Genomic DNA, 26,149 nt, shown 5'->3' on the forward strand with positions numbered 1-26,149 from the left:
GACCCTACGTGGCGTGGCCTCAGGTCCCAATCCTTTCAGTAGAAAGTAAACAGGCCGCCTACACCCTGCCTTGTTGGTGCCTGGGTAGGAAAAATGTCCTTTCCTGGTTCCATTAGTGTGAGACATCTATACTTGGACAAGCTGCTTACTGTGGTCTGAATGATGTGTCCTCTTAAAATTCCAATATTGAAACCGAGTTCCCAAGGGATTTGGTGGTAGGGCCATTGGAAGGCGATTTGGTTGTCAGGGTCGAGCCTCACAAACAGGCTGGCGTGCTCCATAAGTGAGACTGGGCCGGGACATAGGAAGGAGGTATCCTAGGAGCCGGAACTAGATCCGCAGGAGACACTGGGTGCGACGGTACCTCGGTGTGGGATTTCCACTCCCTGGAAGTGTGGTGGCTCTGTGTTATTCTGTTAGAGCAGTGTGAACCAAGGTGGCCTTGGAGGCCAAGCTGGTGTCACCACTGGCTGAGTAGAGTGGCTTTGCCATTGCTTCAGTGTCAATCCTTCTCAGGAATAATCCTGATTTCCAAACACTGTTCCTCTCTCCCTGTGCTCTCTTCTCTCTCCTTCAAGCCAGACCCCTTATCTTTCCTCTTTTTGTTCCTCTGGGTCTTGACTATTTAAGTAAATTCTTATTTTTTCATGAAGATCAATTTAACAATCTTTCTAGTGGCCTTTGTTCCTGCTGACACAGGTATGTTCCCAAATTAAACCTAGCTACTAATGTATTGGGAATTCTGTGCTAATGCCTAAGAAAAAAATAGCATCGATTTTTCTTTCATCTTTGGGCCTTAGTTAACTTCATGTAATTGGTCTCTAATTCTCCGTTGGTCAAGCAGGTCCTCTTGGGTTTTTCAAGAGTTATGGACCCCATAAAGATCATGGCTGAGTTCTTTTATCTGCTTCCTAGATATGTCTCCTACATTTCTGGTTTCCTTTCTCAGAACCAAGTTTCAGAACAAATAAAGGAAATCAGAAATTTGTATCTTCCGTCATATCTCATGAAAACCCTGCCTTGGGTTGTGACAGGCAATGGGGGTGGAGGCTACCCATCTGGAGCTTCCTCGGTATAGCCTCTGCCCATCATGCCTCATTGTTAAGAAGAGGCATCCTCTGTGAAAATAACTTCGCAGCTCCTTTATTTCTTAGAATAGTTTTAGAATGATCTATTGGACTTTCATTAACTCAGAGAAATCTATCGAAGCAGCTGTGTGGAATGCTTAAGCCAGACATTTTCACAAATGTCCTCACGCTCTGTTCTCTCAAACACCTTAAAATTGGGAATCTTGTTTGTATTTTTATTGGAGAGAATGTCATATACCATGGGTTGTAGGAGAATCATGGCTGATGTATGGGTGGAAGGAAATTGGAGGGGGGCCCACCAGGGCTTGGAGACGTGATAGGATGTTTGTAAAGGATCAGCTAGGCAGAGTGTAGCAACAAGGCCTGGGGCTGAGAGACAAGGGACAAACATCTACCATCTCCTAAGGAAGAAATGAAGGGACCTGAACCATACTGTGACAGTGGACAGTATATGTGACCATTTTATTTTATTTTTTAATAAATTATTTTTGATTAAAAATTTCCGCCTCCTCCCTGCCTCCCTTTCCCCTCCCCCTCCCCCCACTCTCCACGCCCTACTCCCCTCCCCCTCCCTCTCTAGTCCAAAGAGCAGTCAGGGTTTCCTGCCCTGTGGGCAGTCCAAGGTCCTCCCCCCTCCATCCAGGTCTAGGAAGATGAGCATCCAAACAGGCTAGACTCCCACAAAGCCAGTACATGCAGTAGGGTCAAAACTCAGGGCCATTGTCCTTGGCTTCTCAGCAGTCCTCATTGTCCACCATATTCAGTGAGTCTGGTTTTATCCCATGCTTTTTCAGTCCCAGTCCAGCTGGCCTTGGTGATCTCCTAATAGATCAGCCCCACCGTCTCAGTGGGTGGGTGCCCCCCTTGCGGTCTTAACTTTCTTGCTCAAGTTCTCCCTCCTTCTGTTCCTCATTTGGACCTTGGGAGCTCAGTCCATTGCTCCAATGTGGGTCTCTGTCTCTATTTCCATCCATCACCAGATGAAGGTTGTATGGTGATATGCAAGATATTCATTAGTATGGCTATAGGATTGGGCCATTTCAGGCTCTCTCTCCTCAGCTGCCCAAGGACCTAGTTGGGTGCATCTCTCTGAACCCCTGAGAACCCCTCTGGAGTCAAGGCTCTTGCTAACTCTAAAATGGCTCCCTTAATTAAGATATATACTTCCCTGCTCCCATATCCAACCTTCCATTATCCCAACCCTCCCATTCCCCCAAGTTCTCCCTATCCTCCCCTTCTCACTTTTCTCTCCCCATCTCCCCGTTCCCCATCCCACCCCACCCCCCAGTTCCCAAATTTTTGCCCAGCAATCTTGACTACTTCCAATATCCAGGGGGATAACTATATGTTTTTCTTTGGGTTCACCTTCTTATTTAGCTTCTCTAGGATCGTGAATTATAGACTCACTGTCCTATTTTTATGGCTAAAAACCAATTATGAGTGAGTACATCCCATGTTCATCTTTTTGGGTCTGGGTTACCTCACTCAGGATGTTTTCTATTCCACGGAAGAATGGATGAAGAAAGTATGTGACCATTTTAAACAGGTATTCAAAATTATATTAGGGTGTTCAAGTCCACTGGTCTAAGGCTGGACAAGGCTCTGTGTGGCAGAGTATAGGACATGGTGATTCCTACAGGTACTGGGTTGCTGCTGACCCTTGTTTTTTTAGGTTCCCCATACCTGTGGCATTTGTGTTGCAGGGTCTCTGAGCCAAAGGGTCTCATATCTGAGCCCTTAATAAAGTGCTATGATGCTTCTCTTTTGGGAACCTGCTCAAAGCAGTCTATAGCCCTCCATAGAGTCCTCTATCTCCATCTGTATGCTCCTGGACCTTCTCTTACTAGTCCATCCATGAAACACCAGAGACAGAGAAGTGGTCTTGGCCTAGGGCATTCATCCCTCAGAAGCCTGACTGAGGCGTTTGCACCACGACAGATATGGGTCTGCTGCCAGGAGGAGGTCAGGACATGTTGGCAGGTCCAGGTGAGCAGACAGGTGGACTTACTGACCAGAGCTGATCTTTGCCTAGTCTTCTGCCCTATAAGCTACAGGAGTCAGATGTAGCCCCCCCCGCCCCCAGCCTTTGAAAAGATGTATGGCCAGGGAGCCTCGAGGAAGAAGATGCTAACAAACACAAGTTAGTTTTTCATGGTCCTCATCCCCATAATCTGTGTAACAGATCACTGCTGGGCTCCAGATACTGAGGACACCCTGGGCCTGACCTGAATTGAAATCAGGAGCCTGCCTAGGACCTTCACTTGCCTTTCCATGTTTTTCTGTCTCTGCTGCTGCTAAGAATGAAAATACATAGAAAGATCTTAGAAGGAGCCTGCTATCTGCATTTCATGGGTTATTACTATCTACATTTCATGGGCGAGTAACCATGGATGTCACATTGCACTTCTCCATGGGTCCAGATTGTTATGCCCAAATCCACAAAGTCCCCTAAAAATCAACAAAGAGACTGAGTCCTGTATGTAAAAGCAAAAAGCCTTTATTTTATACAAGCTTGCAAACTCGGTCTTTCCATGTGTCCAGTGCGTCGGAATAATTGAAGAGCCCTGAGCTCAGTGAAAGCTGGGTTTTTATAGTAGTAAATGTGGGGGTGAGGGATTTCTAAGGTTGGCTGACATTTGTCTAGGGGTGTCCTGGTGAGTGTGTGCTGGCAGGTGATCCTATCTACAATGGTTGGAACATTAGGCATTTCCTTTGGATGATCTGTTCTTGGGTGGTGCTCAGGTAATCCCAGTTTGTGGTTCTTCCTGCAACCAGGTATGGCTTCAGGGTAAACTACTGAGACTCAGGCCTCCATTAAACCTATCTATGGCTTAGTCCTACACTGGCAGGTGATAATGGCTGGAAGTTAGGAACTTCCTTTGGGTGGTCTGTTTCTAGTAAGCTTATCATGGCTGACTGAGTCCTACATAGATCACATTGTACTTTGTTGTCATCAAGACAGATCTATGAGCGTTAAATTGTGTGTTGGATGTCACTCAGTGAGTGAGTATGAGTAAAGATTTGATTTTGTGAACATTTATTGAGTGTTAACTGCACTCATTCATGCAGTGCTGTAGACACAAGCAGGGAGGGTCAGGCGGTGAACAAATCTGGTCCAGGTTAACATGCATCCAGACCTGTTGATGATTCTGCAGCCAGAGGAACCCTTTGAACTGTCCATTCAGCAGCCTGAGAACTGCAATGTACAATGGCAATTGGAAGACGAGCATGGCGTGTATCCACTGAGTGGCTAAATGAACACAGCTCATCCCCAGAAGCTTCCTGTCCATTTAGAAAAGAGCACCAGGTTCCCCAAAGACCTTGGGCTTTTATCTGATTCTGTCTTTTTCCCATTGCAAATGCACCCTTACGGCTACTCTGATTTTGTTCTAGATTTTTTTTTTGTTGTTTGGCCACCATGTCTCTGTCATGTCTGAGGCTGTGATCTGTGACCTCTGTTAATCTCAAATTTACCCTCATCTGAAATGATTTACTGGTTCCTGTCACTTTGTGCTACAGTGAGTGTCCCTAGACCAGTCATTTTTCTGAACCCACTCAAGCATGGCTTTGAGGATTTGTCTAGTACAGTATATACTTTGCTTGTTTTCCCTTGGCTGAGGAAATCTGTGTAGTGCCCCACTTATGAAAGGAGGAAGGGAGGGAGACATGGACTCCTTCAAGCCATGCTCCCCCTCTCAGTGTTGCGGACTGTAGCACTAGCCTGAGCTGCTGTCGGCCCTTCATTTCCTATGGGTGAGTATATGTGTAACTGGAAGTCTCTCTCCTTCCAAGCTCTCCTAGGCATGAGTGGCACTGGTAACCTGCCTTGAGGGAAACGTCCTCTTTACTTCCCAGCATCTGAAGAGCGCTCTGAGCACAGTCTACCTTTCTACCATCTTCTCTGGCTCCTTTTGCACAGAAACTGCTTCTCTGTGAGGGCAGGGCCTTCCAGCTCTCTATATCCCTAACATGAACCCCCCACTGAATTCTGATAAAGTAGATCACAGAAATGTGTATGTTGAGGTTGGAAAATAGATGGTAGATACACAGACCAATATTGGGATGTCAGTTTCTGCCCAAGGCTGTCTAGAGTCCTGAGACCTCTACACAGAAGGTACACAAGTAAAGTAGGTATGGATAGAAGTAAGGGATGTGATCAATAGGTTATTTTAGTGGGTAGGTTTTTAATGAGAAACAAATGAAGGAAGTTTCCTCCCAAAGTTGGAAGCAGCACATCTTTTTCTCCTAATGCTTTATATTTAAAGAATATAGATGAAACATTAGTGTGTGCAATCTTAATAACAAAAACTCATCAATTCATCTGCTAGCCGATATATCCTCCCACTCCCAACCTCCCTCCTATATCATATGGCTGTCTACCCAGCCATTTGTAGAAGGAGCTGCGGGCAGGCCTGCTTTTCGTCCTGCTCGGCTCCCACACAGCTAGCTTTACACCTGAAATAACAACACACAAACTGTATTCTTTTAAGCACTGCTTGGCCCATTAGCTCTAGCCTCTTACTGGCTAACTCTCACATCTTGATTAACCCATTTCTAATAATCTGTGTTGCACCACGAAGTGGTGGCTTACTGGGAAAGATTCAGCATGTCTGACCTGGTGGCTGGCTCAATGGTATATGAGCTCACTTCCCTTCTTCCCAGCATTCTGTTCTGTCTACTCCACCCACCCAATTTTCTGCCCTATCAAAAGCCAAGGCAATTTTTTTTATTAACCAGTGAAATCAACATAAAACAGAAGACCCTCCCACATCACCCATTCATCCATCAATCCATCCCTATCATCTACCATCCATCCATCCATTTCAACTGTCCATCACTTCATCCATCTACTCATTCATTCATTTATTTTTCTTAATCCTCCCACCTAGTATTTATCTACCAACTCATTCATCTACCCACCCATCCACCCACTCATCCATCTATTTTTCCACCCACTCCTATCTGTTCTGTCTAGCATCTTTCCATCTATGTGTGAGTGTATCCACAGGGCATTTACCAATCAAACATTGAATAACCACCAAACTTTTGTCCTTATTTGTGACATGTTCCAGAGATAAGCCCTCAGAGAGCTTGGAGTTTAGTCAGGTCAACACATCTGTGAACTGACAACATATAGAAGGCTGTGGAAGGGGGAGGTCTATCGATACCTGGAAAAGAACATTTCTCTAACCTGCTTCTTTAAACTAGACTCCGTTCACTCTCCCAATCAGGCATAATAGTGGGAGAACTAAAGGCCCTTTTTTTGCCTTTCTGATTTCTGTTCTGCCTTTCCTCTTCATTTCAGACCTCTTGGCATTCCCACATTTGTTGAGTGCCTTGATCTATTGTGGTTAGAAGCACTGGGGGACAGGAGGATCTACTGAGTGTCAGCTGGGCCCAAGCTGAAGTAGCACTGTAGACTTCTCTCTGATGTGTGAGTGAGTCCACAGTTGTGGTCCATGAATGTCTGAAGATATCTTCATACCATCAAGGACTCTCATCTTCTAGTTAAAGCATTTTAGAAGAAAAACAAAATAATATGACAAAACCCCCAAACTCCATTTCAATTCATAGGTGACTCATATTCCCTTGTAAGAACATCTTCTTTACAAGATTGTATTCTAGAGGTGGAGAAACATCAGTACAACCCTGAAGAGGTAAGTGCTTCTGAGGGCTGTTTTGCTGGCAGGGTTAGGAAGCTAGTCTTGTTCATTGATAAAACGTTTCTCTAAGCTTGACATCCTGGGAACATAGTCTTGTTATCACTTTCGCCTTGGGACAAGGACAAGTTCCCAGTGGTGGGAGTGTTTGATGTCAAATTTGTGTGCTTCAGCCATTTGAAGAGTGACAGTCATGACCTTGACATGTAGCTTCCCTTCAGGCTGGGACCTCTGCTCTGGTAGCAGGAACAATCGTATGAGCACATTCTGGTCATTTCTCTAGTATCCATCCAGTTTTCACTATTATGTCATGAAATCCATGGAAATCACAGCAAGGACACAGCTCAGTGGCAGACAGACCCAAACTCTTCATTATTGGCTGGCACAGAGGAGGTGATCATCTCAGTCTAGATGTGTTATAGAGGATGAGCTAGCTAGTTTGAGCTTGTACAGATGTAATACAGCAGACATTTTTGATGTTCTACATCTCTTTCCTTGGGTCTACTTCTGACTTCAGCTTCAGTTGTGAGGAATGGATCCTGCTCAAGTTTTTATCTAGGAATCTGCTTCTGTGACTTCATGTTAGGATTAATGACAGAGAATAATACATGAGGTCCTGGGGTAGTTAGGGAAGGGTGAATGATGAGGTAGAAGTAGCAGGGGCTCTTCTTGTAGTACAAGGAGCCTGTTTTTCGCAGTAGTCCTGTGAGGTCAACGTTGCATCCTATTTCTCTCCATTCATAGCCAGTGATGTTCTTCTGAAATATTTTTAACAGGCTTCTTATTACTTAGAAGTGCAAAGTTTGGTCCCTTTGACCAAGTTTGTCTGACTGATTATGCAAGATATCAATGAAGGACCCCAAACCTGTCTAGGAGTATATGTTCTCCCCCCCCCACACACACGCAGACACACATATCCCTTTACTTTTTCTCTTCTCCTTTGTGCTTTGATGTCTTATTGGAGGATGAAGTATCATAAGGAGAATTCCTTGAGAACAAGGCTTCTCTCCTCCATATGGATGGACCCCTTCAGGTTTCCTTAGACTATGGCACCCAGTCTTCCAGCTCATCCAAAGTCAGGGGGTGACCAAACCTCTACCATCCTTGGATTGATGAAGAGGGTGGCTCTGTCACATCAATGCTGCTCTTTACAGCAGTATTCCAGTTTCTCATTTGCCATGTCCATGGAAACCTGCCTGGGATGAGGAGGGAATGAAGAAAGGACAGACTCACATACAGAAAAGCTGGGGTCAGGGGCTCTGATGGAGTCGTACCACCTACAACAACAACCTAGAACCCCAGTGCATTTATTATGTACAGCATTTATGATGTTAACTAGTCAGAGGACGAAGTCTCTGCAAGCCAGGTACTCTCAGACTGTAAACACTGGGAGGAGGAAGCTACAGTTGTTAGTTTTGAACACACTGGTCGATAGTTTGTGAACACTTGTACTTGCATTCAGTGCCACGTTTGCACCTGAACCAGAGGAAAGCTTGGTCAGTTCTAAGCCTGGCCTGTTTGGGGAGGGCTTTGGCAACTTCCCACAGGTCTGGTGCATTTGTCCTAGACATGGCCATTCCTGTGCTGACAATACAGATTTATTTCGGGCTTTATCTTTTTCTTTGTTATTATTATTGTTTTCTTTACATCCACTCAGGGCTTCCTCAGCTCCCCATGCTCATAACTTTCACAAGCTCTGTGCTGGAGCTGTTTCCTCTGTGGGTCAGTTTCAATGACGTTGGCCAATCTAATTGACAAATCCAGGATGCATCCAGGATGGCATGGACCATCCAGGCCCCTAGTCACTCTGGACCTATCAGTGGCTGGGGTGGTCTTGACTATATCAAGGCTCAATCACCAGCTTTCTGTGCATAGCTCCATCAGTACCATCTATCTCTCCAGCTCCTCCCTCCTGCTCCTCCTTATCTTATACTAGAAGGCTGTGCATGGCTTCATCGTGGCCTCTTCTCGATCCTTTCTGATCATATTGTTAGCACTGTCAGATTGGATGGAGAAGTCAGCCAACCATGGCCCTTGGGCTGAATCTAGCACACTGTTTATTTGTAGCCATTTGCTTATGAGTCACCTCTTGATTCTTTCAGGTTTTAACAGCAGTGTTGAACAGTGGTCTGACGAGACTGTAGGACCTTCGAAGCCTGGTTTTTACTATCTAGTCCTTAACAGAAAAGTTTGGTGGCCTTTAAGACCTCTGTGGAGGCTTTGATCCTCTATACTTGTATGCTTTTACACATATTAGGCCATCACTTAGCACATTCGTCTTTATCTTATACTGCTTTGTGTCCTGTTATCTGAACAGGTGATGTACCTGCTTGCAAACCTCAATCATGATGCTGATCACACTGTTTTTCCTTGTTTCTTTGTGGATGTGTCCCTACGTCTATTCCTGAGAGAGATTAGGTATTCTCTTGGCCTAATGTAACTGTTACTTGGGTTGTGCTGCTAAAATAAAAAGAAAAGAAAGGGAGGAAGGAAGGAAAGAAGAAAGGAAGAGAGAGAGAGAGAGAGAGAGAGAGAGAGAGAGAGAGAGAGAGAGAGAGAAAATACCATGGAGCCAGAGGTTCCGTGCACACAAAGCTCACAGAACTGGAGAAGATACTGTTGCTTTCCACACCACCTCAAGCTTTTGCTCCTCACCTCATTCTTTGGAAATGCATCAGAAGAAAGAGTTTCACTCTCTTTCTCTTTACAGATCTCCAATCTCTACCTGTATGACAGTGTTCTGATGCTGGCCAACGCCTTCCACAGGAAGTTGGAGGACCGGAAATGGCACAGTATGGCAAGCCTTAACTGCATAAGGAAGTCTACCAAGCCATGGAATGGAGGGAGATCCATGTTAGACACGATTAAAAAGGTATGTGTCATATTTGGTTTCTAGCCATAAATAAAGGACATTGAGCCTATAATTCGTGATCCTAGAGAAGCTAAATAAGAAGGTGAACCCAAAGAAAAACATATAGGCATCCTCCTGAACAGTAACCTTCGTCAGGCGATAAAAGGAGACAGATACAAAGACCCACATTGGAGCATCGGACTGAAATCTCAAGGTCCAAATCAGGAGCAGAAGGAGAGAGAGCACGAGCAAGGAACTCAGGACCGCGAGGGGGGCACCCACACACTGAGACAATGGGGATGTTCTATTGGGAACTCACCAAGGCCAGCTGGCCTGGGTCAGAAAAAGCATGGGATAAAACTGGACTCGCTGAACATAGCAGACAATGAGGACTACTGAGAACTCAAGAACAATGGCAATGGGTTTTTGATCCTACTGCACGTACTGGCTTTGTGGGAGCCTAGGCAGTTTGGATACTCCTCTTAATAGACCAGGATGGAGGTGGATGGTCTTTGGACTTCCCACAGGACAGGGAACCCTGATTGCTCTTAGGGCAGACGAGGGAGGGGGACTTGATCTGGGGAGGGGGAGGGAAATGGGAGGTGGTGGTGGGGAGGAGGCAGAAATCTTTAATAAATAAATAAATAAATAAATAAATAAAAAGAAAAAAAAGGTATGTGTCAGGGGCACTGCTTTGTAAACTTGTGCAAGGCTAGAGACAAGTCCCTTGATGTGTCCTGACTCAGTTGGTATGAAGCTATTTTGTAGTGTGTCTGTGTGTGTGTGAGAGAGAGAGATTGCCTGAGTCCTCTTCATAGGCTTCTCTTTTTGCCACTCTTCCTTTGCCTTTTTGAAAGCTAATAAATTGTGGTCTAGAGACATGTTCTTCAAATGTTTCTATGCTTTCAAGAGATCTGGCTTCAGAAGGTAAATGACATGCCCAAAGTCACAAGCAAGTGAAGTCATAGCTGCCCATCCTGTATCTTCCCAACACTCTTTCATGCAAGCTGCCACTTTTCAGAAAAAGCTCATCTTGGTTGTATGGCCATATGTTGCTTATCCAGGACCCCAGCATGCAGATGTATGTGTGAATGTGCATCCATCTGTGCCCATGTGTGTCTATGCATTCTGCACATGTAGTATGTCTTATGTGATAGAGAGTGGCAGTTTATCAGAGAAGAGGTTCAAAGTGAATTGGGGTAACCCACAGGAGAACTGTGAGAGTAATGGGCTTTTAGGGGCTCCAGATGGACTTTTAGGGGAATCTACAATGCCAGAAGCCTTAGCCACAACAGATTGTGCATGGTTTCAGTTGCAATGGACATGTCCCAGTGGTGCTTTAAATTTACTGCAGCTCAGAGAGAGCAAGGCCTCTCCTGGACCAGTGCACTTTATTGTGTTCTCCATGCTCCCTGAAGCCACAGGCAAGAAGACTGGGTAAGGTCTGCACCCTACACTGAAAAGCAAAAGTGAGAGCGTCATAACTTGCTCAGTCTCACACTGTCTAATGCTCCTCTAGACCCCACTGAACTGTAGAGAGACAAGTACAATCACATTTAAATTTCAAGAGTAGCACAGCGCTGTCACATAGCAATAGCTGTAAACACATTGACTGTAGTAATGGCAGGTAAAAGCCTTTGAAATTTCTTCTGTAAGATTAAGACATTTATCTTGCTTTGATGTCCTAGGACTGTTAATGGCTCTGTCCTTGCTGTGGCCACTCATATCTGCTCTCTTCTTGGTCATTCCATTCTCTATCACACCAAACTTTTCCTCCTCCTCTGCAGGGACACATCACTGGCCTCACAGGAGTTATGGAGTTTCGGGAAGACAGCTCGAATCCCTACGTCCAGTTTGAAATCCTTGGCACAACATATAGTGAGACCTTTGGCAAAGACATGCGCAAGGTAAGCCCCAAGGTCCTCACATCCTAGTCTTCTCGCCTCCGTGTCTCTAAGGACAACAACAGCTCTAGTTGGTTCCTCCCATTCCCAGCAAGGGATGCCTGCCAGGGGAAGCCCTTCCCTGCTTCTCTTCTTGATGCTGCCATTAATGCTGATGTTCCTGAGAAATTTCCACGAGGAGGCAGAGAAGATTCAGGCAGGAAGTGCTAATATCACCTACCTGAGTCCAGCAGGGGTTCCTGGGAACTATTTCCGGGTTCGTGGACTAGTGGGGAGCTGCCTAGATGCTAAGGGGGACCACAGGTTTCCTCAGACTTGAGAAGTCAGCCTAGCTTCTGAGACAAATGTGAATTGTGGCTGAGGCTGGGGCCAGAAGGTATAGCCAGGGTGTCTGCAAGACTCAGAGTTGACACAAAACCACCTAGAGTCTGACAAAGAGGGAAATGAGAGCCAAGAGAGGAGAATGACTCAAGGTATGGCTTGGCTTTTTCATTTGGTGCATTCCTGACAGTCCAGAAGCATATTTCCAGTGGCACTGATGGACAGCTAAGATGTCGTTATAATAGTGGAGGGCTTGGAAGAGTATTCAATAGACAGTTCTCAGAGAGGATCTGTATGAGCCCGGCTGGGGCTTATAATGGGTATGAAGGAAGGGCAGAACCTGATACCCAGTGCCTGGTCTACTCAGCTGCCTTGTAAGCTTTTCCAGAAATGTTCTGTGCAAAAGGACTGTGTGCTTGTTGGGGCCTGAGAGGCTAGTGTTCATGTGTAGGAACTCAGTCCTCTTGGGAAAGAATGAAAGCATTCATTGATTGGTTTACTCGTGGAACAGGCTCTTGCAATCACACCTAACGTTTGCCATATACTTTGTGTGTGTGTGTGGGGGGGGGGAGATGTCTCCACCAGTGATAGTGCTTCAGAAATAATGGCCATCCTTGTCAAAAATGAAGCCTTAGCAGGTGATGCATGAGCTCTTATCAGAGAGACTTGTAGACAAATTAGGGATAATGCAGAGGTAGACAAAGTTTAGATGATAATAATGTACCACTACCTGGGTAGAGGACTTCGATCTCTTTTCTAAAGGATCGGGGAAGAGGGGTGAAGTGTGGAATAGTGAAGAAATGAGATCTGCAGCACAGGAAATGGGCAGTGACAGCAGGTATGGGAGAGCTGATTCTCCAGGGAAAGGCTACTGTGTCCTGGAGTCCCAGTATAATTAGCAGAATAGGGCCTCTCAGCCATCCTGCATTGGAAGATAGAGTTATGAGTGAGTCATATCAAATCTAGGGGTGGCCAATACATATAGATTGATGACATCTTAGAACCTAACAGTTTGTGGTGCCACCAAGAAGGTTAATGACTATGCTACCACACCCAATAGAATTGAAGTGTGATTGCCAATGTCAAAGAGGCTGAGACTCGCTTATGATATCTCTAAGGAATTGTCCAAACCTGTGACACTAGGTTGAGGGCTAGAGGTGAATAGTTGGTACTGGTCTGAGCAGGACTATAATAAAAAATTGCTTTTGGTTTAGATTTTCATCTGTTCAGAGGCCAGAAGGCGAGGGGACCTTATTCAGCCACTCTGATGTGATTGAGGAGTATGGTGGTCTCCCGAAACCGCTATTGACATCAACACGGCGCATGGGTACATGCCATCCTTGAGTGCTATGAGTATGTGCCATCCTTTTGAGTTAGGAACTCTAGAGTCTTGTCTGATAGTTTCTTCAGTATCTCTCATGCCATTCTTTTAGCCCAGCTCCAATTGCAAGGCTCCCACAGCCTGTGAAATGTTGACAGTGGGTCTTCTTCTTCCTCTTAGACTGCTTATACTCAAGGCCCATGAGCCCCCTGCTTGTACCCTACCAGCCACTCTGAGTCCTTGAATGAGGGGGAGTGTGGTGTGCTTCACTCCCCATTTCAGGTGTCTGGGCCTTCCGTGTTGCTAAGGCAACATCCTGTAGCCAGTGGGAGCTGGAATCTCCCGGTTATAGGAGCTTCAGAGCAGGAGGTCTAGATGTAATTGAGTTGGGAGGGAAGCTGATTTTCAAGTGGGATTTAAAATGTATTCTTTTGTCATTTTAAAGCCTGCCCTTAATAACTGCATATCCCAGTTGTTGTCTGTCTGCCTAGCAGCTCATCATCAGGAACGAGAAGCTATGTGGGAGGCAAGGAATAGGATTTACTATAACAAGCATTTGCTGTTATGACCCAGAGTGTATACAAGAGCAGTGGGATGGGCTTTAGGGTGAAGCAAGGAGGGCATATTGGGAGTAGGTGTCAGGGGCATACTGCAGCCTTGGAAGGAAGAGTAGGGCTTCAGTGCCCCGGAGAAAATAATGGGAAGCCAGGGTGCCTTAGGAATATGATAAAAAAATATTGATAGGGGGCTGGAGAGATGGCTCAGAGGTTAAGAGCATTGCCTGCTCTTCCAAAGGTCCTGAGTTCAATTCCCAGCAACCACATGGTGGCTCACAACCATCTGCAATGGGGTCTGGTGCCCTCTTCTGGCCTGCAGGCATACACATGGACAGAATATTGTATACGTAATAAATAAATAAATATTTTTTTTAAAAAAAATATTGATAGAGGGTCAAAATAACTGGGAGTGGGTGTAAGACTTGAGGGTAGTTTTGGGATGTTCTGAGCCATCAGTAACAATGTAAAGACTTGTCTTTTGAGGAACCCCATAGATGGTAGTTTTCTGTGACCCCTTACTATACATGATCACCAGGAGAGCCAGCTAGAAAGATGGCTGGCTGCTGCTTGCTAGGTGAAGTATGTACGTTCCTGCCAAGATGATGCAGACCACATATATTTGAATTGAAATGCAACAAAGGCTAACAAAAGCCAAGAGCTTTCTGAAGATTGAAACTGCGAGGAGTCATCTAAGTGAGAGAATATAGAGATATTTTTCTTAAACTAAATACCTTGGAGAGACCTCTCTGGGAGGGTGAGTCACCAGTCGCTTTAGATTGAGTGGCATAGGGAGGCTGGATTACTCAGCCGCCGTATAGGAAGGAGTGGGCGATGGCTTTTCCCCGCAGGCTACTGGACAGATACTGATTAAATTATCTAAACCGGGAAGAGTGTTCTTGTTGAGGGATCGCTGAATGGCCAAATCAAAAGTATGAGGTAGTTCACCGCCAGCTTGCTGTGAATTACAGACAGGTGTTAATCTTCTGTCACTGGGATTGGCCCGTGTCTGCCAAGGGGGCAGTGTTTGCAAGGAGGTCTCTTCCCATTGCAGAAGAACTGGTTGGTTTGTTTGGCTGGTTTCCACTGTCTATTCAATTGGTGACTTGCTTTTTCAGGCCTCAGAACTCTTAAGAGTTCACACATTTCCTCTTGCTGTGATTCTCCTTGCCAAACAAGCAGAAATAGCCGAAGGACAATAAGCCAGTCTGTATAAATGTCCTTGGGTTATGACATGAGCAGGGACAAATACATTAGAGGCCAGTATGGCAAAATTTCCCAGGATGGGAATATATGAAAATTGCTTGGCAGAGAACAGGAGGGAGTATAACAGAAACCATTGAATATGTACTGAATACAAGGGTACATTCTAAGTATGGGTCCTTATTGATGTCAAAGCCATTGGGTCTTCCTTGTCCTGCCTCTCCTGAGTTTCAATAGCCCCTTTTCCTTGCAGGGTCTTCCTCAGACAGAATTTCTGGTAATAATCCTTATCCTCGGGATTCTTTGCTTGTGAGGCACCGTTAGAGTAATTATCCTGCCTGGCTCTTATTGGGGAAAATGTTCCCTTTGGTTGGTTCCTCAGCCTTAGCCACGTGAGGTCATGCTTCTTTGAGTGCAGAACAAACAGACACAGCTCCCAGCTCTGCTGCGTAGTTTTATGGGCTACAACATTTCATTATACTGCATGCCAAAAGCAAGGGCAGAGATAGGTAGCATAGCCCTTCCAGGTGTAGCTGGGATTACTAAATTCAGTGTGCCAGGCTTGTGCCCAGCTCTTTTTACATGCTCAGGAACAGATTTCCACGATTTAAAAAAGATCCAGGTGTGAATTGGGGCCTAAAAACTTCACTTCTAAATGCGATTTTCTACTGGGGGCTGTATTGGTAAACATGGATATTAGATCCTGCCCTTTGCCCCAAGCATGGTGTTCCTGGACTGTGACACCAGCTGAAGCCCAGAGGACCATCTCCCATTACCCTGTCACTGAGATTGCCTGCCATTCTCTTCCCTGCTGGCACTGGTGTGGGGCCTTGGTTCCTTCTATTAACACAGGATCCCATGTGCAGCAGGACTCCGGGAAACGAGCCCACTGCCCAAAGGTGCTTGGAACTTCATTTCCCTGGGTGGCAGCCACTTGATTCACTGGCTCAGTAGAGAGTAGTAAATTTGTTTGCAAGAAGGGTAGGGAAGAAGGAGGAGCATCCACGCACCCTGTGGGGTTTGCTTTCAGACCTATACACTAGGATTGAGGAGACCCCGGGGGTCGCTTTAGAGAACTTGAGGAGAGAATTGAATGAGAACCAGGAGAGGCAGAGAAAGTGTTCAGCTCAGTAGCATTTAAGCTTTTCCTCTGGCCTCGCAGGTCTGGTCAAGCAAGCTCTTACTGGGACCTGATATGTTAGATAACTGTAGAGGACACATATTACAGTTGCAGTAGGCAGGGAACTTGGGTAGTGATAGAGGATTTAATTTTATTGGTTAAATAGTAAAACTGTCTTAGTCCTTTAATAGGACAAAAAATTAGGTAGGCAGAGTAGACAGAACAAAATGCTGGGAGAAAGAAGCCGAGTCAGGCAGTTGCTATGATTTTCTCACTCCAGACAGACATAGGTTAAGATCTTTTCTGGTAAGCCAGCTCATGGTGTTACACAAAATATTAAAAATGGGTTAGATCAAAATGTAAGAGCTAGCCAATAAGAGGCTAAAAGTAATGGGCCAGACAGTGTTTAAAAAAAATACAGGTTTCCGTGTAATTATTTTGGGTAAAGCTAGCCGGGTGGCGGGACACAGCCCCGCCGCCCCTGCTCCTATTACTACAGGGTAGGGAGATCTGTGCTTTGTTTTGCAGCCACTCCTCTTTGTCCTTCATAGCTCTATGGTTTGATGTAGACCTTTTCCTTTTTGAAAATTGAGGCCCACAGACTAGAAAATCTTAACAATATCTGTGACCATGCAAGTGCCTGGAAGGCAGAGGGACAAGAGAGGAGGGAGAGGAGGATGGCAGAAGGAAGAGAGGGTGAGAGGGAGAGGAAGGAGAAAGGGGAGTGTCTTGAACCCAAGGCACTGCAGTTTTGTGATTCTGTCCCTCCTTCTAGTTCTTCCATTCCAGTGCCCCTTCTCCCTTAAGCCAGCACATTAGGGCATTGCCATCCCTTCCTGCTGGCCTGGGCCCACTAGCTTCAATTCCTTCACTTCAGCTTGGCTCAGCCTTCCAACAACTACTCAGGGAGAGGGGAGGTCTCCATCCTCCTGTACTGTTTCATGCTGCTGCTTTTATCTTGTCAACTCTGGTTCTTTATGATAGCTGGAGGTAGACAGGAATCTAACAGTCCCACCGTGATGTGATGTCCCTGGGAGGACCTTGTGGCTACTGATAATTTACAGAGTAATAATTACTGATCATACAGCAATTGGCACGCCATAGGATCCCAGTTCTCCTGGGCCCAAAGTGTCTCATTAGCATTTGCTCCCTCTCTGCCACATAGTGTTACAATTTATACCTTATTCTCAGAGTTCAGAAGTACGGAGTTGTAAGGGCAAATTGAAATGGCACCTAAGAGCCAACTCTGAAGACAAAGCAGACCTGCCTTGATTTGGTGAGGCCAGGGTCTGGGAATGAGTGCAGCAGAAGGGGGGCAGCGTGTGCTGAGCTGGGGCTCCAAGGTCCAGCCTGGGCATCATCAAGTGTCTCTAGTAGTTGCTTTCTAGAGACTTCAGGCCGTGCACAGTGAGAAAAGAAGAGGAGGAGGAGGAGAAGGGAGGAGGAGGAAGGAGAGCAAGAAGGAAGAGGAGAAGAACAGCAGCTGCAAACTGTAGTCTGTCAGATTAATATTCATACAGCCTATTTCCTAAGTAAAATGTCAACCATGCTGAACCCGTGTGCGAGACTTGCTTTTGACAGGGCAGTGAACCGAAACAAACGCCACTGCTTCATCCCAATAAAGACCCAAGGAAAAGATGCAATTAAGTATTTCATTTTAAGTAACATTTCATCAGCGGGTGATCATTTAAGGTAGAATGCTTTGAAAATACAGAGAAATGAAATGAAGGGTATAAAAGTCAACTATATTCTCTAAACTAAGGAACAAAGAGCTTTGGATTTTTGGTGTCATTTGTATGTGGGTTTTCTCCTCTCCCTCTCTATAGGGATATGGGGAGTGATAGGTATAGTTTACAAAATTGTTGTTTATTACATACATATTTTAATGCCCTGTCTTTCCTATTTAGTGGCATATTGGGAATATTTTCTTATTTCTTAAAGTGTTCTTTACAACTATGATTTTTAAAAATGGAAATGTATCACTAAACTTTTGGTAGGCTGTTATACATTTAATCTTCCCATAGGACATCTGTTAATGCATTATGACCAGGTTGTTATAGAATGATATCATAACAAACATAAAATACATGGGATTTTTCATTATATGTATATTTTTTCTTTATTATGTGTTTTAAGAAGGGAATTTACTAAACCAAGGATAATGATTATTTTAATATGCTTCATACATATTTTCAAATTGATTATGGAAAAGCTTAGTAATTTTCACATTCATTCATATAGAAATCTGTGTTTAATTCTATGCTAAAAATTCAGTGATGCATTAATTTTATATCAATATAAGGATAATGCTACTAAATTTGCATTTTATGGTTAAGATATAATTATTGATCATTTATTTTCACATTTTAAAAGTTATCTCTAAAATCCTTTGCGCCTTTATATTGGGCAAGGAAATGTTCTTGTTAACTCATAAAAATCACTTCTCTTTAGAAGGGAACTGGTAGTTATTTGTGTCAGATATTTGTCTCAATAAATTGCTTTCTTTGGGATTAAAGGATATCTGTACATGACAGACACAATTTTATGTGGTCAAATAGATTTCTTCACTTTGGTAGTTTTCCATGTTTATAATTTTATCCGATTTGCACAGATGATTCCATTTACCCAAATTTTCTTCTACTGAGTTTTATAGCCTGATTTTCTTTTTAAGACTGTATTAGGAACAGGTTTGGAGTTAACTGTGATGGTATGGCTCAGCATCCATAGTGTTTCACTAAATATATATATTTACATATTCACAACCCTATATACAGTAAATACTTGAATGGCCATCTTAGTCTGTGCTATTCTAAGTTTGTATCTCCTCAGTAGCTGATAATTTATTTTTGTAGTCATTTTCTCTTCTTCTAGGTTAAATTTATTTCATTTATTTACATTGGTGGATGTGCATATCTGTAGGTAAGGAAATGGCCCTCTCCAGACCTCCCCACACATTAGAAGAGGCATGGAGCTAAGGAAGCTTCAGGCTTGCTCACTTCAGTGCCCAGTCAACGCCTCCAGTCTTCTCGTTTTTCTATTTGGCCATTCTCAGAACATTGTCTTTAGTCTCCTTAGAGTTTTGGCCTGGCTGTGCCAGTTCCAAGGACAGCAGCCCGTGGAAGAAGGCTGCTGCCTGCCTTTGATCACCTTGGGGAGTGTGACATGCTCTACCATGCTGCCTGGAGTGTGCTTCTGCACCAGGGAAATCTGGGTGTGACTGTGTGTTCCGTCACTGCACAGGCTCTGTGCTCTTCTTCTCCAGGGTTTTTTGTTCTGCTTGCATTTAGCTTGATGAGGACCAAGAGAACTTGTTCTTTTTGAGATCTTTTTGAGATCTCCGGACAGAACACAGAAGAGTTGGGGCGGGGGGATTTAACCGTGGACGTCTTTGATGCAGGTATGGGTTGGGAGCCCTGGCTATGCTATTTGCAACCATTCTGCCCTGGTTTCCACATTTCATTACATTGTTTTTCCTATCTGCCTCACAGAAAATCTTGGCAAAAAAAGGCTCTACACAGTATTTGCAAACAATTAAAAATTGCATGTTGGGACAGCTCCCTCTCATCCTGCTATTATACACTGCAGTCACCCTGTAATTCTCCCTGAGACCTCACAAAGGTTCTTATATTTCATCCCCATCTGGCATAAGACTAGGTTTGCTTAGTCACTTCTGCCGTGTTCCAATGAACTGATTTATGCTGTCTCTCCCACTGACCAGTTCCTGGTATTTGTTTTACTATTATTTTTAAAGCTATCATCAGAAATGCTCAATAATTTCCTTTTAGACTGGCATGTTTTAGAATGTTTTGTCTCGAGTAGAGCTGTGACTAAATCCTAGTTGTTTTTCTAGTGGAAACAGAAGTATAAATACATAGAAATGTGTGTACCTCTTAAGTGCACCCTTGTGGACTTTAAGAACGCAAAGATGACATTGTCACCAACACTCAGAACCAGACCCAGGATGTCTGCAGCACCCAAGGAATAAACTTTGTGTCCCTTTCTAGTTACTACACCCACCATTGATCTCCTTTTTACTTTCTACTTTCCCTAGTTGTACAGTTAGCAATACTATCAGATTCTCTCTGCTCTTGGAACTAACCTCCTTTGTGAAGTGTGTTTTTGAGAGCTATAATCATCATCATAAGCAGTGTTGGATCATTCTTTCTGATTGTTCTTAAAGGGAAAGTTTCATTATTGCTCAGGTATAATGAGACTAACAAAACAATAAAACAAAATAAAAATGACACATTATGAAGATGTTTCTCATTGATCCCAAGAGGAGAAGGGGACACATGATACTGGAGGGTCATATGGTATGTGACAGATGGGTGTTTCTGAGGAGGGGGGAACATGGGAAGTTTCCAGTACTGTTTCAAGATGTAGTTGGCTGATCTTGGTTCTTTGCTTTGCATTAACAATTATAAATAGCCTGTTCCTTTATCACAACAAATCTGGATTCCTGACTAAGATATATGATGGACAGTTTTATATCAACTTGACAAACTAAGGTCATTTCTGAGAATGGAACCTCAATAATATGCCTCCTGAAGACTGAGCTTCAGACAAGCCTGAAGGATGTTCTCTTAGTGATTGATGGGGGGGGGGTTTCAGCAATCATGGGTAGTGCCACCCTTGGGCTGGCTGGTGGTCTTGGGTTCCATAAGAAAGCAGGCTGAACAAGTTGAACAAGTCATGAAGAACACACCAAGCATGGTGTCTGCGTCAGTTCCTAACTCCAGGTTCCTGCCCTGTTCGAGTACCTGTCCTGACTTCCTTCAGTGATGGACACTGATCTGGAAGTATAAGCCAAATAAACCCGTTCCTCCCTCATTTGCTTTTTGGTGGCGGTGTTTCATCACAGCAATAGAAACCCTCACCAAGACAGGTTGCACTGACTCTCGATGAGTGTAGGAGGCACTGACAGCCTCTCCGTACAGAGCAATTGAAAAATTAATGACTCTAGTGTACCCTTCAGTCTGTTTACAGCCTCTTTAATTTCTCTCTGGAAGCTGCAGCTTTCATGGCAAAGACCTAGGTACCTTTTGTTTGATTTATTCCTAGATCTTGATACTTGCCAGGTACATTATAGGTAGCAAATATTCACAATCATTTTTTTACTAATTTATTGTATGTGAATAGAAATTTATTTGGTTTCATGTATTAAATTTGTTTCTAGTGGACTATATTTGTTGATTTACACTAAAAAAATTGCACATATATCCTTTGGATAAAAACTCAACATTATACCTATTACATAAATTTTCTTACATTCACTATTTCAGATAAAGTATATTCCCTTAGATTCCAATTTTCTCATAGTTTTAAAAATTAAGATTGTTACATTTGGCCAAAGATGAAAGACAATTTTAGTCTATGAAGGTGATTATATAATTATAAACTTGTAATTCTTACTTTTTCCTGGTAGCATGATAAATTATGTTGGCTAAATTTTTTTGATGCTGCTCCTTTATCTTTTGTGCATCAGGCATGCCACCCTACTTTGAGGATGTAAAACAGGCTTTAGTATTTGCTGAGACTGTTATTCCCTAATTTCTCTTCCATTTCATAATATTACTTGAACTTTTGTTTGGAGGTTAGTACAGATTCACATGCAGCCGTAATGAGTGATAGTTTACAACCACTGTTGTTGTTCCATAAGAGAAGAAGAACATCAGCAGGAATGCACCCCACGGATATGGTTCAGACCTCCACTCTCCTGGTTCCACTTGTGTTTGTGTGCACTCATACATAATTTTATTCTGTGTAGTTGATGTGTTTACTGCCGCAATCAAGCCAGAATGTTTCTCAAGAAATATTACCATTACGATCCCTCCCGTTGCTTATTTATTATTGCACATCTTTCTTCATGTGCCTCTGTTCTGTGCACTTCTAACAATGGACAGCCAGGCCTGCACTTAGATTCTCCATCTCTAAATGTTTGTAATTTGAAAAGTTACATAAACTGAAGCTTGCAATAGTGTAATTAAAATTCTGTAACCAGCTTTTGTGCATTCAGCATAATGTCCTAGAGATTCATCCCATTGCTTCCTTCATCAATGGTTCCATCGTTCTGTTGTTTAGTGCTTTTCAGAGAGGTAATGGCCCAATGATTGTTTAACCTTTAACCTTTCAACGGCAGAGGATTGTCTAAATTCTTTGTAATGTTTGGCTCTTCAGAATGAAGCTGTTATGGAGCTAATGTGCAGGTTGTCTAGGACAAATGCCTAGGATGCTGCTATTGCCGTGTCCTGTGGAAACTGTGTTCAGTGCTAGGAGAACAGCTGTCTTGCATGACTGCCCATCCATGCTCCAGTGATGCACTGTGACACAGATAACTTCTCCCCAGTCCCAGCGGCCTTTAGTGTTACCACTATCCTTTCTTTCTTTTTTGTTTAGCTTATAATGATGAAGAGACATCTTACTGTAATCTTGATTTAATTTTTGCTTTCCTGATGACCAGAATATCCAGCCATTTGTATGTGCTTCAATATTTGTCTAATTATCTGCCTGTTTTTCTAAGTGGATGCCTTACTTTGTACCATTGAGTTTTGAGAGCTCTTTATATATTCCAGATATTAGTTTTTTATTGGCTGTATGGTTTGTAAATATTTTACCTCTCTTTGCATTTTCAGTTAGGGATCTTTGTATGAAATTAAAATTTGGATTTTGATGAAATTTAACTAGAGCTCATATTTTTAGTGTCATCCTAAGAATTTTTGTTTGTTTTGGATTTTTGGATGTTCTTTTTTGCTTTATTTATTTATTTATTTATTGAGACAAAGTTTCTTTTTGCTTTATTTATTTATTTATTTATTTATTTATTTATTGAGACAAAGTTTCTCTGTGTAGCCCCAGCTGACCTGAAACTTTCTCTGAAGAACAACTTGGCCTTGAATTCAGGGAAATCTGTCTGCCTCTGCCTCCTGAGTTCTAGGATTAAAAACATGTGCCACCACTGCCCATTTGTTCTAAGTGTCCTAAAATTCACTATGTAGACCAGACTGGTCTCAGATTCAGACATCCTGCCTGCGTCTGTCTCCTGAGTGCTGAGATTAAAGGTGTATGCTACCATATTTGGCACCCTAAGAATTATTTGCCTGTCCTTATAATCCAAAGATGCTTTTCTCTTATGCTTTTCTTAATATATTAACATTGTATGTATACAATTATCTCTATCATCTATCTATCTATCTATCTATCTATCTATCATCTATCTGTCTATCTATCATTTCTATCAATCAATCATTTAAACTTTGATTTGGGGCACAGCTTAAGAGAGAGTGGGTTTGGTAGACAGAGGTTTCTATTTTCTGTAGTTCTTAAAGGAGAAGAATAGGATGAAGTTAACTATGACTGTCCTCAAATGTACCTAGAGGTAAAAACTGGCTTTTCTCAAATACTGCTATCTACTGAAAATTCCTTACCTGGGCTGTAGCCCATCAGTTGTGAAAGAGTTATATACACCGTGCTAACACTGTTACCCACTTTGAGCTACATTGTTAGTTGTGAAATTTTAGTTGAGGTTTTTGTTCTGTTAGCAGTGTCTTCATCTTCATTTGTTTAAAAGGCTACTCCATCCTCCACTGAATTGTGGTTGGATTTTCCCGTAAATTATTAGGTATGTTTGTGTGTGTTTACTTTTGGGTCTTGTAGTCTGTTTCACTGTCAATATGCCAGAGTGTCTGCCTATCACTATGTCTCAATTGCTGTAGCTTTTGTTCATTATTGGGTCGTATTTACCATGTTGTATATGTCATAGACTAGACTAGGATTTCTATTCAAAGTCCATAATTTATAATCAGTCTTAAATTTCCTTAGTTGTACTGTATATGTTTTGGGCACTCAGTGCTAAATTCATAAAATATGTTTAAAGTATTCATTTGTCTCCTATCTTACAGAGAAGGCGGTGTAGGAGTTCTTTAAATTATGTACATGTTTGATAGGCATCTTCACTGAAGCCGTTAGAGTCTGGAATTTTCTGTTTTAGGAGATTTTAAATTAAAATACTATCATTGTGTCCAGTTTCATGATGGTTGAATTTTGGTTGAAAATACACACACACACACACACACACACCCCGAATAATTTCTTCTAAATTATTAAATTTATAACTTTTTGTATCATTAAGCATTAAGCATATGTAGCAATGTCTTTGTGTTCTTCCTGTTATTATATCTTTTCATTTTTTAATAACTTAGAAGGTTTACCAGTTTTGGGGGTGTTTTTTGAGTTACCTCCCACTTTTAATTTGCTTGTTTATTTATTTGTTTGTTTATTTATTCAGTGTATGTATGTGTGTGATAAGCATGCTTGCGGAGGTTAGTGAACAATTTGTGGTGGTCAGCCCTCTGTCCAATCTGTGGGCTCTGGGGACTGAACCCCAGCAGGCATTTCTACCTACTGAGCCATCTCACCACTTTATGACGTTTTGAAGATATATCTTTTTGTCTTCTTTTTTATTTTATTGTTTCTCCACTTTAAGTTTTAACACTTCTTTTTTAGTTATTACTTTTTACTTTTTGACCATTTTGATTTTCCTTTGTTTTCCCTTTTCCTGAATTCTTGAGGTAGAGTCTTCAATTATTTGAGATTGATGGCATTTTGTAATGAAAGCTGTCAGTGCTATGTATTTCCCTACACCGGAACAATTTTAAACTTTCATTTTAATATGCTTTATTTCATTTGCATCCAATTGTATGTATTCTATAGATTTCCTTCGAGACTTCCTGTCTGGTGCATGGATTACTTAGGAGTGTAATGTTAATTTTCACATGCCTAAGGGATTTCCAGCTCTTCTTTGTAGTATTGAGTCCTTTTCAGATCCTATTACGATGTAAGAGCCTAACCTGTGTGCTATCAATGCCGCAAAATTTGTTGAGTTACTTTAATGGCCCAGGACATGGCCTATTTGATGAATATTCAATAAGCACTTGAGAAAGCATATGTTCACCTGATACTGGCGGGTGGTCTGCCTCTGTGTTTAGACAGCATTGACTGGCTGAACTGTTGAGAATGTAATTACCCTGTTGACTTCTTTGTATCCAATGCTATGATGGAGTTCTTGGCTCCCTACCCCCACTTAATGAACTTATTACTTTTCCCTTGGCTCTATCAGTTTCTGCTTCATGTAGTTTGAGGATCTGTTTTTTGAGTATACATATATATTCTTATCAGATCAGTAGGTCTCCCTTGTGGATTTATCCTTTTAAGCTTGTGTACTATCCTTGTTTCTTTCTGGTAATTTTCTTTATCTGCTACCACCATAGATACTTCTCTTTTATTTATTTATTTATTTTGAGACAGGGTTTCTCTGTAGCTTTGGAGCCTGTCCTGGAACTAACTCATATAGACCAGAATGACCTTGAACTCTCAGAGATCTGCCTGCTGTTGCCTTCCGAGTGCTGGGATTAAAGGCGTGCGTCACCACCACCCAGCTTATACTTCTCCTTTAAAAATTAATTTCATATGATATGTCGTCATATTATGTGACTTTAAGACATCCTTGTCATTGTCTTTAAAGTGGGTTTCTTATGAGCAGCAATAGTTGAATAATTTGTTAAATACACTCTGATAATATATGTCTTTTATTGGTGTATTCGTGTCATTAAAAATGAAAATGATTCATCCAGTGAGGTAGCTCAGTGGATAAAAGTCTGTGCCACCAAATTCTGATGACCTGAATTCAATCCCTGGTACCCACAGGGTGAAACTTTAGTGAACTGTCCTCTGATCTCTACAGACACAGTTTGGCATGTGTGCCCATTCCCCAGTACATACACACGTGCACACACACATACACATAAATGGACATACACTTTTAAATGTAATAAAATACTTAATAATACTTGTAATAGAAAAACCAAACAGGGGCTCATTCCTGGAGAAAACCGCTTCTCCCTCTGTAAGCAGCTGTTGATGACCAATAGGGGTGAGACCTAGTGAAATTTCCCCCACCTGACTTAGCTGGTCTATTGCTCTTGTCATTATGCAGGTCTTGTTTAGGCACCCGTATTGTTGAGATTTCATGGATGTAGCTTCCTTGTCTCTAAAGAAACTCCTTCACAGCAGTCATCTTCATCTTCTGGTTCTCACAATCTTTCCACAGCTCTCCCATGATTTCCCCTGAG

General features: G+C 42.8%; 1 protein-coding gene across 3 annotated transcripts in view; it reads left to right on the top strand.

Moving 5' to 3' along the window:
- Positions 1-26,149, top strand: part of Grid1 (glutamate ionotropic receptor delta type subunit 1) — a 775,861-nt gene that overhangs the window by 514,422 nt on the left and 235,290 nt on the right. For all 3 annotated transcript variants that reach the window (XM_057770780.1, XM_057770778.1, XM_057770779.1), the window contains exons 7-8: positions 9,459-9,620; positions 11,387-11,506. In XM_057770780.1, coding sequence (XP_057626763.1) covers positions 9,459-9,620; positions 11,387-11,506 — 282 coding nt within the window. The remainder of the gene's footprint in view (positions 1-9,458; positions 9,621-11,386; positions 11,507-26,149) is intronic.

This window comes from Chionomys nivalis, chromosome 5 (genome assembly GCF_950005125.1).
Source record: "Chionomys nivalis chromosome 5, mChiNiv1.1, whole genome shotgun sequence".
Classification (NCBI taxonomy): domain Eukaryota; kingdom Metazoa; phylum Chordata; class Mammalia; order Rodentia; family Cricetidae; genus Chionomys; species Chionomys nivalis.